The sequence below is a fragment of the Ambystoma mexicanum genome, chromosome 1p (genome assembly GCF_040938575.1).
Source record: "Ambystoma mexicanum isolate Mex_15411 chromosome 1p, UKY_AmexF1_1, whole genome shotgun sequence".
Classification (NCBI taxonomy): domain Eukaryota; kingdom Metazoa; phylum Chordata; class Amphibia; order Caudata; family Ambystomatidae; genus Ambystoma; species Ambystoma mexicanum.
In genome coordinates, this window is record NC_090921.1 from 390,248,752 (window position 1) to 390,261,336 (window position 12,585).

The 12,585-nt window shown below is 46.7% G+C and overlaps 1 protein-coding gene across 2 annotated transcripts in view; it reads left to right on the top strand.

Annotated features, from left to right (window-relative positions):
* LOC138570801 (uncharacterized) overlaps positions 1 to 12,585 on the top strand; it is a 941,103-nt gene that overhangs the window by 874,348 nt on the left and 54,170 nt on the right. For both annotated transcript variants that reach the window (XM_069649146.1, XM_069649147.1), the window contains exon 10: positions 1,397 to 1,502. In XM_069649146.1, the coding sequence (XP_069505247.1) occupies positions 1,397 to 1,466 (70 nt within the window). In that variant the 3' untranslated portion in view covers positions 1,467 to 1,502. The remainder of the gene's footprint in view (positions 1 to 1,396; positions 1,503 to 12,585) is intronic.

The following is a 12,585-nucleotide window of genomic DNA, read 5'->3' on the forward strand; positions in this document are numbered from 1 at the left end:
GCCCTGTAAGTGTATGTTGGCAGACCCATCGCCACTTGGGGAAGGAAGCTGAAGAACTCCCAAAATAAGAGTGACGTGGTCCTTGGACATTGTTTAAAATCTTCCCTTAGTTCAAATTGGACTGACCCCTTTAATCTCCAGTCTCTTTCTCAACATTCTCCCAAAACACCAACTGTTCAATTTCACCTGTCAAATCTATCATTATGCCATTGTCCTGTTAGTTGCCATGCCTTGGTCACCTAGAAGTGGATACTCCCCTGTTAAACAAGCACTGGACACCATTCTGCCCTTATAGTGAAGTCTTCTCCGCCACAGTTCAGACAATCCAATGAAAACTCACAGGTAATGCTATTCACCAGGGTCCCAATGTCAGGGAAAGTTTGCAATCGGTTTACAGCTCACCCTTTAAAACCATTATCAATAACGATTTCGACTGTGGCTGGCCCCAATAGGAGCGGTGGGTGGCATTACAATTAGTTAGTCAGTGGTGGTAGCCAATATGTCTTAATGTCAAATACATGTGAGAATAGAAGGAGGAGCTTCAGCATTTTCTGATATATCATGAACTTGCCTTCTAGGTAGAGCCTAGCAACCCTTTCACCCTCGCAATAATGTTTCTACTTAACTAGGCAAAGTACCAGTTAGTTATGGGTAGCTAACCTTAAGGTGTCCATCTGGTTTGCCAATGTGAAAGAAACAATGTTGATGATTGTTTTAAAAGTCCATTAAGTGGGTAAAGAGCTAAGAGGTGGCTCCAAATTTGAGAAGCATGGCAACTCATTAAGTATGCAAAAATCATTCTATAATTATTATATCATTTTTCAGTGTGTCAGTGGTATTTTATTTCAGTATTTGAATGATGAAGACGTGTTTTGTCTTGTAGGTATCCACCCACCCCCCATCATCCCACTATGAATGGGGGCAGGAGTGGCAGACATTGACCCCATTAGCATTGCAGATAACTGTTTTGGGGCTTTGGGGGGGGGGGGTTGGGATGGCGAGAGGGGAGATGGTTTATTTACCTGAGGATCTTGGTGTCTTCTTGCTCTGTGAACCTGCAGAAGATTGCTGGACAGGCCTCTCCAGATTTCAGGAAAGCCCTGGCTTCTCTCTATAAGAGAAAAATAGACCAATCTAGATGATCAGCGGTAGACACATTTCTATGCTGTAAATTCTATTTCATCTAATGAAGTTAATGTTTCAGTAGGAAAATTCAACTTAAAAACTGCATATTCGTTGTGACCTCTGTAGACCTTATCCTGAGTTAGTTATTTGCAGCTTCGTTAATGTATCTGATTAATGAGCTTTTCATGGAGTTTAAATATTGGGACCTGTTGATTCCTGAAACGATGGGAGTTGTATGAACAAAACTAATAATTATGTTTTTCTCCCACAGAGGTACACCCTTCAAAATGGATAATTTGATTGTTACAGTGAGGCGATCTACTCATTCTGTCACCAAATGAAGTTGTACTAGGAAAACCATTCACCAATAATATTGGGTATGTTTTAAACACTTGATGTTGTAAAATAATCTTTTATAACTAAGCAACGATTGGAAATTCTTTACAATTTCTATCAAGTAGTTCCTAAAATAAGTGCTTCTTTTGTTCAAATGGGATGTGCTAAAAAAAGCAACGCTGTGCAACAGATGTATGAAGTCCTGGCCATCAATATGAACTTCAGTTATGTTCTGTTGCACGTCATGATGCCTGGCACTTCAATCCAGATAACAATCTAGTCACTAACGCAAAACTTGCATAGCCCCATTTGTAACATATTTGATCGTAAAACGTGGCCTGGGCCTGAACATGATTGTGGACTAAATGAAAAGGTTTGTGTAGCTCCTGGCCCCAGTATATCCCCTCTGATGCTGTTCAACTATCTAACCTCCATCAACAGTACCCACCTAGGGAAGTACAGGGGCCCATTACTGGCATGCCTATGGAAGCGTCAATATATGCAAATGTTCACTTATTCTTCCTTGTGGATGAAATTATAACACACAAACGTCTCGTACGCTTGCTTTATTGGATGCAAAAAATACACATTTTTTATAGAAGCAATATTGAAAGTGTTTTAATGTATGAAAATACAAGAATATATATATGTTTCAGAGTTTCTCTGAAAATATGCAACAACTTGAATTCGCCCCAGTCACAAAAACAGAAGTCTTGAAAATTATCACAAGACTCCAGATGTCAAGGTGACGTCTGCCCGGCCACGCTCAATAAAGACTGCGCTGCCGAACTTAACCCATTCATAACGACCTTGATCAATGCCTCATTGAAACGAGTACTGTCCCAACCAACCGGACAGGTTTTTGAGATTGTTGAACAGGGCTCACCTGTGGAACCTTTCGCAGGGTTTTCTTAGCTGTTTTTGTCTTGGAGTTCTTCTCAGTCCGGGTTTTATGTAGAAAGGGGTGAGCATCCCCTGACGCCACCCTGCCTAGTAGACAAACCACTAGGCAGACTGACCCCGGGGAGACAACCCAGTATCCAGGAAAAAACCCAAAAAGGGCTAAGATACCTGTAGTTGGTCTGTGGTTGTGCAGAGCAGGTAAGTCCAGGAGACTGTAGTAGGATGCGTGCAGAGCAGGTAAGTCCAGGAGACTAGCATGAGTGCAGAGCCGGTAAATCCAGGGGACTATAGCAGGATGAGTGCAGAGCAGGGAAGTCAAGGATACATGATAGGGGACTGAAGCAACGAGAAAGGTGACGAAAACAATCACGGAGTGTGGAGCACAAAGAAGTATGCAGATGTACCAAGGAGACCGTAGGAGGAAAAATGAGGACAGGAAGGAGCGTGCTGAGCAAGGAAGTAATAGCCGGTATGAAGGCAAGGCAGGTACTACCAAGCATTGAGACGCGAGGCTCGATGGAGAGCCTGGCGCATATGAACGCTGTCAGAGGAGGTCTAGACAGCGTTCAGAACTAACCGGTAACATTAGCAGCGGCCATATTGGTGAAATAAATGGCTGCCATGAGCTGCGTACGGGACCTTCAGGCATGTCACAACGGCTGAGTGCGCTAAGTCAAGACGACATGCCCCCGCCGACAGTTTTGACCACCAGGTTCGCATCAATGGAGAAGATGAAAATGGCAGACGTGCTAACGAGCGTGGACATTGGCAACAGGTTCCCAAGAATGTTCACTAGGTGCGTAACCTTGCTAGTCTACAATGTATTTCAGTCGTCGCCTCTGATACCTTGAGTCGGATATCCTTTATTTTATTTATTCGCATTTGTTGAGCGTGCAACCGCCCAGAGGCATTGTGGCTCTATTTACAGACATTTGTTTCTTAGTTACATGTACATTGACATTTGCATTTTTCCAGAGCCGACAAGAAAGGGAGCAATGAAAGCAGAGGGCTAAGTGAAAAGGGTGGTTTTGAGTTTTTTCCGGAAGGCAAGGAGGGAGTTTTCAGCTCTGATGTCCGCGGGTAGAGAGTTCCATAGCTTGGCGGCTATGTAGGGGAAGCTTAGCCCTCCAGCTTTGGCTTTGTTAATGTGTGGGGTGTGTATTTGGTTGGCGTAAGGGGTCCTGATAGGTCGTGCGGAGGTGGCTTTAGTTATGGTCTCTGATAGATAAGATGGTGCTGTGAGGGTGAGGCATTTGTGGGTGAGGATGAGGATTTTGAAAGTGATGCGCTCCTTCACTGGGATTCAGTGAGCTGCTTGTCTGGCATTGGTGATGTGATCCCTTTTAGGGATACTTAGTGCTGCTCTTAACGCATTGTTCTGTGTGATTTGAAGTCGGTTTATGTTTTTTGCAGAGGTCCGTGCCATAAGAGCATTGCAATAGTCTAATTTAGCACCAATCGTTGCTCTAGCTATAGACAATTTGGTTTGGATAGGTATGGTTTTATTGCGTTTGAGTTTTGTGGTGTGCGCTGAGGCGGGTGTGATAGCGCTGACCTGCTTTGTCATGGATAGCGTCCAGTCTACGGAAGTGGAGACAAAGATGATAGCTTTATCAATGGGGAAGTTGGAGTACAGTTTGTCAAGTTTAGCTAGAGTTGTTTTCTGACCTAGTGTGATGATTTCGGTCTTCTCCCCATTGAGGCAGAGGCCATTGGCTGTCATCCAAGCCTGGATGGTGGTATAGATTGAGTGCTAAGGGTACCAGGGTATCGTCAGTGTAGTTGGTATACGCGATACCAAGGGCGTCAACCTTGTCGAAGAGGGGCTTTGTGAACAAGTTGTATAGAATGGGTGCTGTGCATGAGCCCTGTGGGACTCCACAGTGGATGGTGGTGGGTGCTGCATTAGCTATGTTGGAGAATACCTTCATAGCCCTGCCCTCCAGAAACGAGGTGACCCAGAGATCTGCTTCTTTGGAGAAGTTAGCTGAGTGGGTGAGGTGTGAGGTGAGTGTCTTGGGGTCCACCAAAACGAAAGCAGCCGAGAGGTCTAGGAGTAACAGACGGCTGTCTTTCCTTTATCTATGATTTGGGTGATCTGGCTTTTTAGATCCACCAAGGCAGTTTCAGTATGTGTCCTTTGCGGAAACCGGATTGCCTTGTCCAGTGGATAGAGTGGGCTTCAAGGAATTGTTGTATTTGGCAGTGGGCAGCTTTATCCAGGATCTTGAGGAAAGGCACGTGGCGGTCAGTCCATGGCGGGGCTGTGTTGGAAGTGATAGTGGTGAGACAATTGTGGTCTGCGACGACCCAGTCAAGGGTGCGACCTTTGTTATGTGTGGGGCTAGATATTTTTGGAGTGAATCCTAGATTAAGTTATTTGGCAAGGGTTGCAGCAGCTTTAGCCTTGGGGTAGTTAAATCCTAGGTTAAGGTCTCCAAGAAGAAGAGTCTTAATAGAGCCTTTGATATTAGTGAGTAGGTAGGTGAGATGACCCTGGAAGTGTGATGGGAGGCCTGGGGGGGGGTGAGGGGGATATAGCGTGTGTATGTTGATGGTGCTGTTGGGGGAGAGTGTAAGCTTCACAGAGAGCATGTCTGAGTTGCTCAGCTATGGGTGACTGATAGATCTGAGGGAGAGGGCTTCTTTGAAAATGAGGGCTACTCCTCCTCCTCCTCCTAAGCGAGCTGGTCTATCTTGTCTGAGAATGGTATAGCCTGCTGGGAGTGCAAGGGCGACGGCAGGGCCGGATGCCTCATGCAGCCAGGTTTCTGTAATAGCAAGTAGGTCAAGGTTGTGATTAGCTAAGAGATTGTGTATTTCTAAGGCGTGGGCGCAGTGAGTGATCTAACGTTAAGGAGGGCACATTTAATGTGTGGTGTGGGTATGGTTGTGGTTTTGGCGGTGATGTGGTTGCTGGATGTGTCAGGAATAGTGGGTGGAATAGAGGTGCAAGGCTTTCGGGGAGGCGTGGGTGGGTGTGTGTTTGAGTGTGAGAGAGCGTTCAGGGTGTGGGATGTATTTGTGTAGGAAGCAGGAGTCTAGGCGGAGATTTCGCAATGTTGTGGGTGCAGGAAGGCATTTGTGTTCTAGTGGATGGGTTTGTCCTCTGAGTCTGGTGCGTCTGCTGGCTGTTGGGGTGAGGCACTGCATTAGATATGCACTGGTTGCATGTGTGTAGAAAGGCTTTTGAGTAGTGGTGTAGGTGGGTACTGTGGTGCATAAAGGGAGAGTATGGGAGGAGTGGTGCAGTGGTTGTATGCAAGCGGAGTTGGAGAGAGTTTTGATCGGATCCAATATAGTGAGAGTGAGTGTGAAGGCCAACGCTATGGTAGCGTGGGATGGCAGAGGCTGAGGATCTTGCAGAAGGTATCCTTGATACCTCATATTCCAGTTGTTGGTAATCCGCTATGATTGGTGGAGGAATCACAGCCTCCCTGGTAGATGAATGAAAAGGCTTCAGAAGAGAAGTGTGGAATACGGGATGGATGCATTTCCAGGACACAGGTAACTTAAGACGAAATGCCACAAGGTTAATAATCTAGATTTTGATGCTTGTTTTTAACCCCTTAGACCCCATTGGTCTTGTGTGTGTGTGTGTGTGTGTATATATATATATGTATATATGTATATATATATATAGTGTTGATTATGATGGATTGGTTTAATCTAGTGTTACTGTGATTCTTTACTATGGTTATGTTACAAAGGCCTTGTAATAAATGTGTCTATATTTTAAATATAACACCTGTCTGGAGTAATTTGTAAGTGTACTTGCTTTGTATGCTCATTGATTTCTTTCAGTCACCCTCGCCCCTCCTGAGACTTAGTCTTGGCCGCCTGCCATAGCCACCCTGATTGGTCTGGCTTGTCCAGAGGTTACCCTGTTCCAAAAAACTAGGTTGGCCTTCTGAACCTCAGCCCCTCCAGGTCTGAGGTCAGAAATCCTCCCTAACAGACTTGTCTACAACGGTGGATTTCAGCGCCTACGATCCAGCGGCTGAGGCATCCACGTGGCCGGGCCTTCTGTCCGGCCTTTACAGTAGGGAGAGTGGGGTCGGGGTGGCCATATTTCCAGTTTGTCTTTCCTCTTTACCCTCTAGGTCTGGTCATCTTCCCCTTTTGCTATGGAAAGGACTCCTTTTTTAGGTTCTGCCCTAAGTCTAGGGTCAGATATCCTTGGAAGGACGAACACAGGACGTGCAACTCCTGTCTCCCCTTAGATCACTATGAAAAAAGCGGTGTGCGGCTTGTTAAACTCCTTCGGCCTAAGACCCTTAAGGAGCGCTGTGTAAAGCTGTGGGCTGCATACGGTATGTCACGGGTGGAACCCCCTTGCCACACCCGCCGAAAGTGATGGGGGTACCTCTGATGACCAAACATCTGTTGCAGATGTGATAGACCTCGAGGCGGACACTTCTAGTTCCACCACGCCTGTCCCCGACCCTTTAAGGGCCTGACTCTGGTCACGCTTCAGGGACAACAACCGGCGACAGGAGCATACAATCGCATTTCACTAAGCACACAACCCCTACACCTATTTCTATGGGGATGTCGAAAAAGGTGAAAGCGCCAGCAGGGCCGGCGAAAATTTCGGCGGATTCCTTGGATCGTACAGATCCAAAGCCTTCCCCGCATCCGCAGCAGCGTCTTGCGACTGGACATTCCAAAACAAACAAGGGCGCTGCCCCTAAATCAGGTTTACACGTCGAAGTGTGGAAATCCGCCGGTCCCGAAAGCCGCGGTAGGCCCAAAAATCACGAGTAGGCCTCAAGGCAAAAAACCGACGCTAGGCCCTCTAACGCCGCGGAAGCCAATAAGTCTACTGATAGTCCTTCAAACTCACGCCGATTCGGGGATAATCGAACACAGCATCGCAAGAATTACTTTGGCGGTTGGGCTTATTCCTGTTCCGCAGAAACAGATGGGGCAGGCTGCGGACAAATCTTTGGAAACGCCATGGTGCCCCGATTCTCACGATACCTATGAGGATAGTCAAGAGCCTCTTTCCAACACCCTGAGAGACAATGTTCGGCGCCGAAGGGCAGGAGACGACGCTTTTCCACCCGTAGACCCTTATGGGTCCTCCAAATGGACAAGGGAGAAATTTGAAGGGTGTATGGACCGTCTTGAAAGAATTATCAGTTTTTCTGAGCATCCTTCCCCGAAAAGATCTTGTGGAGAGCCTAATCTTCAATCTGCTTAACATTTCCAATAAGATCAGCCTTCTGTCCCCGCCCAGCATGAAGACATCGTCCAGATGGATACGTATACGGACATTTACAGTGAAGATCAAGAACCTTCCTTCCTACAGAATTACGATGAGGACCAGGCGGATGCCACAGACAATTGGCAAGAAACCCAGCAAGTGGGGACGTACCCATGGACGCTTCCCCATCAAGATCAGGACACTGATGTATTGTGCCTGGATTCCCCTCCGTCCACCCGGCTTACCACTCCTCGCCTGTAGATGACCAAATGGTCTTCAATACCATGTTAAAGAAGGCAGCTGAGCATTTTCAAATCTCAAGAGGCAGTGCCTGAGCAGGACTTTGTAGAGGATATTCTTAAGGAGAAACCTTCCTCTAGCCAGGCCGTTCCCTTCCTTAATTCTATTAAGAGAAGATTGGCTCCCTCCCTGGTGTCACCAGCTCAAACCCGGGCAGTGAACCCAAGAGTTGAAAAGTAATTTCAGCCAGCTCCTTCGGACCCTCAATACATTAAAGTGCACGCCACCCCCCGATTCCCTGGTAGTAACTACCACCCGGAAACGAGCAGGAGTACCCCTCGCTACGGGGGAGGCACCTCCAGATAGGGAATCCAAGAGGCTTTATGCCCTTCGGTAAACAGGTTACCTCGGTTGCTGCATATACCACGCGCATAGCAAATAACACTACGCTATTGGAGGGGAACTTGTACGACACATGTTTTTTTTAACACCCAAAACACTGTAGACCTTCTGTTCAGTCTGGGGTTCTCTATCAACGAGAAGAAATCCAGTCTAGTCCCCAGTCAAATTAAATAATTTCTGGGAGCTCTAATCCGGATGAAAGACGGCCTCGTCTTCCCCTCCAACGAGAGGGTTCAGAACATGCTTTTTCTGATCCCTCAATATGTAGCCAGTAGGGTGGTGACGGTGCGCAAAACCATGCGTTTGCTAGGAATGATGGCGTCATGCATATACTTGGTTCCCCACGCGCGGCTGCGCATGCGTCTCATTCAAGGGTGGCTCAGCAGCCAGTGGTGTCAGGCCAGCGAACAATGGGAAGATCTGGTAGTTGTCTCGCCACCCCTCGTTCTCTCTCTGCAGTGGTGTTCAAGAGAAAAACTCTTCAAGGGGAAGACCTTCACCACCCCTGCAGTGGAAGCCACTCTCACGACAGACACATCTCTCACAAGGTTGGGGGGGGGGCCTCACCTGCTTCAGCAGACCACACATGGAGTGTGGTCCCCTCAAGTAGCGTCCATCCATATAAATTTACTGGAGCTATTAGCGGTGTTCAAGGCATTAAAGGCCTTTCAGATGCAACTACAAGGGAAGACCGTGCCGATTCTAACGGACAGCACTACAGCCATGTATTACCTGAACAAACAGGGTGGCACTCACTCTCCAGGGCTATCGAAGCTGTCCCAAAACATTTGGATATGGGCTCTCACACACAAGATGTTTGTTGTCCCAACATGTTCCTGGGGAACTCAATCTTCTGGCAGACGTGCTCGGCAGAGACGAATGGCGTCTGCACGAAGACATGGTCTCCAACGTCTTTGCAGGGTGGGGCTTCCCAGAGATCGACCTGTTTGCAACTCAGTAGAACACCCAATGCCAAGACTACGCCTCCAGGTACCCCCAGAACCGCTCCAAGGGGAACGGTCTCTGGATAACATGGTCAGGGAAATTTGTCTACGAACCCACCCACTCCCACCCCCCCCCAACCCCCCGGAATCTCCCACCAAGACAGTGCACAAGATGTCATGGAAGATACCGGTGATTACGGCCTTTATGGAAGTGGTTAAGAGGATTTATCCTCCCATTTCTCGCCCAGCTCCTGAGTGGGACCTAAATGTGGTTTTGACCAGGCTCACGGGAGCTCCCTTTGAGCCAATGCATAACGCAAGTCTAAAAGATCTGACTTATAAAACGGCCTTCCTAGTGGCTATCACTACTATTAGAAGGGTTAGCGAACTACAGGCACTTTCTGTTCTAGACCCCTTTGTTACAGTCCACAGGGATAAGGTAGTTCTACTTACTCGCCCCAGATTTCCACCTAAATTCATCTCGAAGTTCCATGTGAACCAATCGATTGAACTACCTACCTTTTTCCAGAATCCCACTAGAATGACCGAAAAAAGCCTACACACACTAGATGTGCGCAGGGCAGTCATGTTCTACCTGGAAAGAACTAAACCACTGAGGAAAACAAACCAATTTTTCGTTTCAGTGGCAGCTGGTAGAGAAGGGGATCCTGTCTCTAAATCTGCTATCTCAAGGTGGATTGTCAAATGCATCACACTGTTTCTCTCTTGCTAAGAGAGAACTGCCCTTCAAACCTAGAGCACATTCTACTCGGGGCACTGGGGCAACCATAGTATTCATTGCAAATGTTCCCCTGGAGTCCATTTGCAAAGCGGGAACCTGGAGTTCTGTACACACCTTTACAAAACACTATTGCCTAGACACTCATTCTAGGTCTGATTCTCAGGTGGGACAAGCAGTACTAAGACATCTTTTCTTTACTGTTCCTTCTCACAACCCACCTCCAACTCCGGGTACTGCTCGCTAGTCTATGCACAGTATGTGACTCTAAGTAGATTAACAAGCATCAGAAAACATGCATTACTTACCGTAATAGCATTTCTGATGATTGTATCTGATTGTATCTGCTTAGATTCACATGCGCCATCCCTACCTCCCCGCTCGGGGTGGAAGGAACATAGACATCTTACTACTTCTCTCTTCTTCATGTACTCACTCACAATAGCCTTGGGCTACCTCATTGCAGAAAAAATACAATCAGAGGTACCTCGGGCGTGAGGGATTTTGGGTACACTACACGTCACGATAGGGATAGTGTAACAGACACGCCTATGCCGACTTCCCCCTTTCGGTCCCCGAAAGACAAGATGCAATACTCCGCGGTTACCACTGGATGTCGGACCATATGCACAGCATGTGAATCTAAGCAGATACACTCTTCAGAAATGCTATTACGGTAAGTAATGCATGTCTTACAGGAAAAGGACTGTAAAAATGTGGTGACTGTTTGTTAGGTTGTAAATGTCTGGGTAGAAATTTGGAGGATAGCCAGATCTTATCACCTATGGCATATATGGTGGATGGACGTCGTTTACGGTCTGCAAGCCTCTTTGTGGCTTCTCTGGCCTTCAACAGATGTTCCTTCACATTCCTATGAGTGGTTTGTAAATCGCTAATCCAGGCGTCCATGGAGTGTCCATGACTGACTCCAGCAGTATTTATAGGTAAAATGGAAGGATGAAAACCATAGTTGCAGAGGAAGGGACTGGTGTCCAAGGACGAGTGATCCAAGTTATTATAGGCGAACTCAGCTACTGGAAGAAGTGTCACCCAATCGTCCTGGACTTGAAAAGAAAAAGATTGCAAGTATTATTCATGGGTTTGGTTGACCCTTTTGGTTATTCCATTGCTTTGAGGGTGATATCCAGAGGACAGGGCTCTTTGCACTCCGAGAAGCTGGCAAAGTTGAGACCTGAAACAAGATGTATACGGAGTACCCCGATACGACAAAATGGTAGATGGCAACCCATGTAAACAAAAAATCTCAAAGAAAAACATTTGCCATTTCACAAGCGGTGGGTAGTTGAACTAGCGGAGTAGTGATCCATGTGAGTATAGAGGTCAATGGTAACCATAATGGTGGTACATCCTTTAGACGGTGGTATCTCCACAATGAAACTGGTGGCTATAACTTGCCAGGGCCGAGAAGGAAGTTCAGGCTGAAACAGCAGACCGGGTGGCTGTTGAGTATCATATTTGCTCTGAGCACAGATGGTGCAAGATCTCAAATATGGTTGGACATCTGTTGACAGCTTAGGCCACCAAAAGTGCCTTTTGAGATTCTGCAGAGTGACCTTGAATCCCCGGTGTCCAGAAAAGGTGGTGGTATGACAGAGAAACATCACTGAAGCCCTTAAGGTCTTAGAGGGTAGATACAAGGTGGTACCTTTGAAGAGTCTTCCTTCTTTGACGGTTAAGCCCAAGGGATTGTCATGTGGATATTTTCGCCACTCTTCACAGGAAAGTGTTTCCTGACAAACTCTTTCTAGGAGTTCATCTACATGACTGATGAATACAGTCTCGGGAAGCATCCTAAGAAACTGCTGAGTGTTATTCATGATGAGGTCCGGACGACGAGAAAAAGTCTATTACATTGTGAGGACCAGGCATGTAGGTGATCTGAAACTGGAATTGAGCGAAGAAATGGGCCCAACGGGCTTCTCTATTGTTTCTGCATTCCATAGACTGCAATACTTGGAGGTTCCGATGATCCGTTCTGACCTGTACAGGAAAGAAAGCACCTAATAGAAGATGTCGCCATTCAACAAAGGCTTGACGTATAGCTAATGGTTCCTTTTCCAGGAAGGAGTCATGTTTTTCGCTGTCAGACAAGGTCCGGATAGGTAAGCAAAAGGATGTTCAGAGCCATCTTTCTGTTCTTGTTTAAGCAGCGCACCAATAGCGGATGCAGAAGCATCCGTTTCCACAAAAGGGGTTTGGAGAAGTCTGGCTGACAAAGTATACAGCCTGCAGAAAATCTTTTTTTTTTTTTTTTTTTTAACAGATTGAAGGCTGTTTCTGGAGCAGAGGACCAAACAAAAGGAGTTTCTTTATTTAGTAATTCAATGATTGGCTGTACAATGGTGGAAAAATGTTGTGTACATTTTCTGTAGAAGTTGTCTAGACCTAGGAAGGACTGGATCTGTTTCACTGTAGTGGGTGCAGGCCATGATGTGACCGCCAACACTTTATTGGTATCCATGGAAATACCCTGAGGGCTTAGAACAAATCCTAGATAACAGATGGTAGACACATGGAATTGACACTTCTCGGGTTCTGCCAACAGCTGGTTCTCGCATAGTCGAGTCAAATCCTTGGTGACCTGTTCCTGATGAAGATTAGGATCCGGGGAATAAACAAGTATGTCATCTAAGTAGACGATTACAAAAAGGAACATGTCAGAAAAG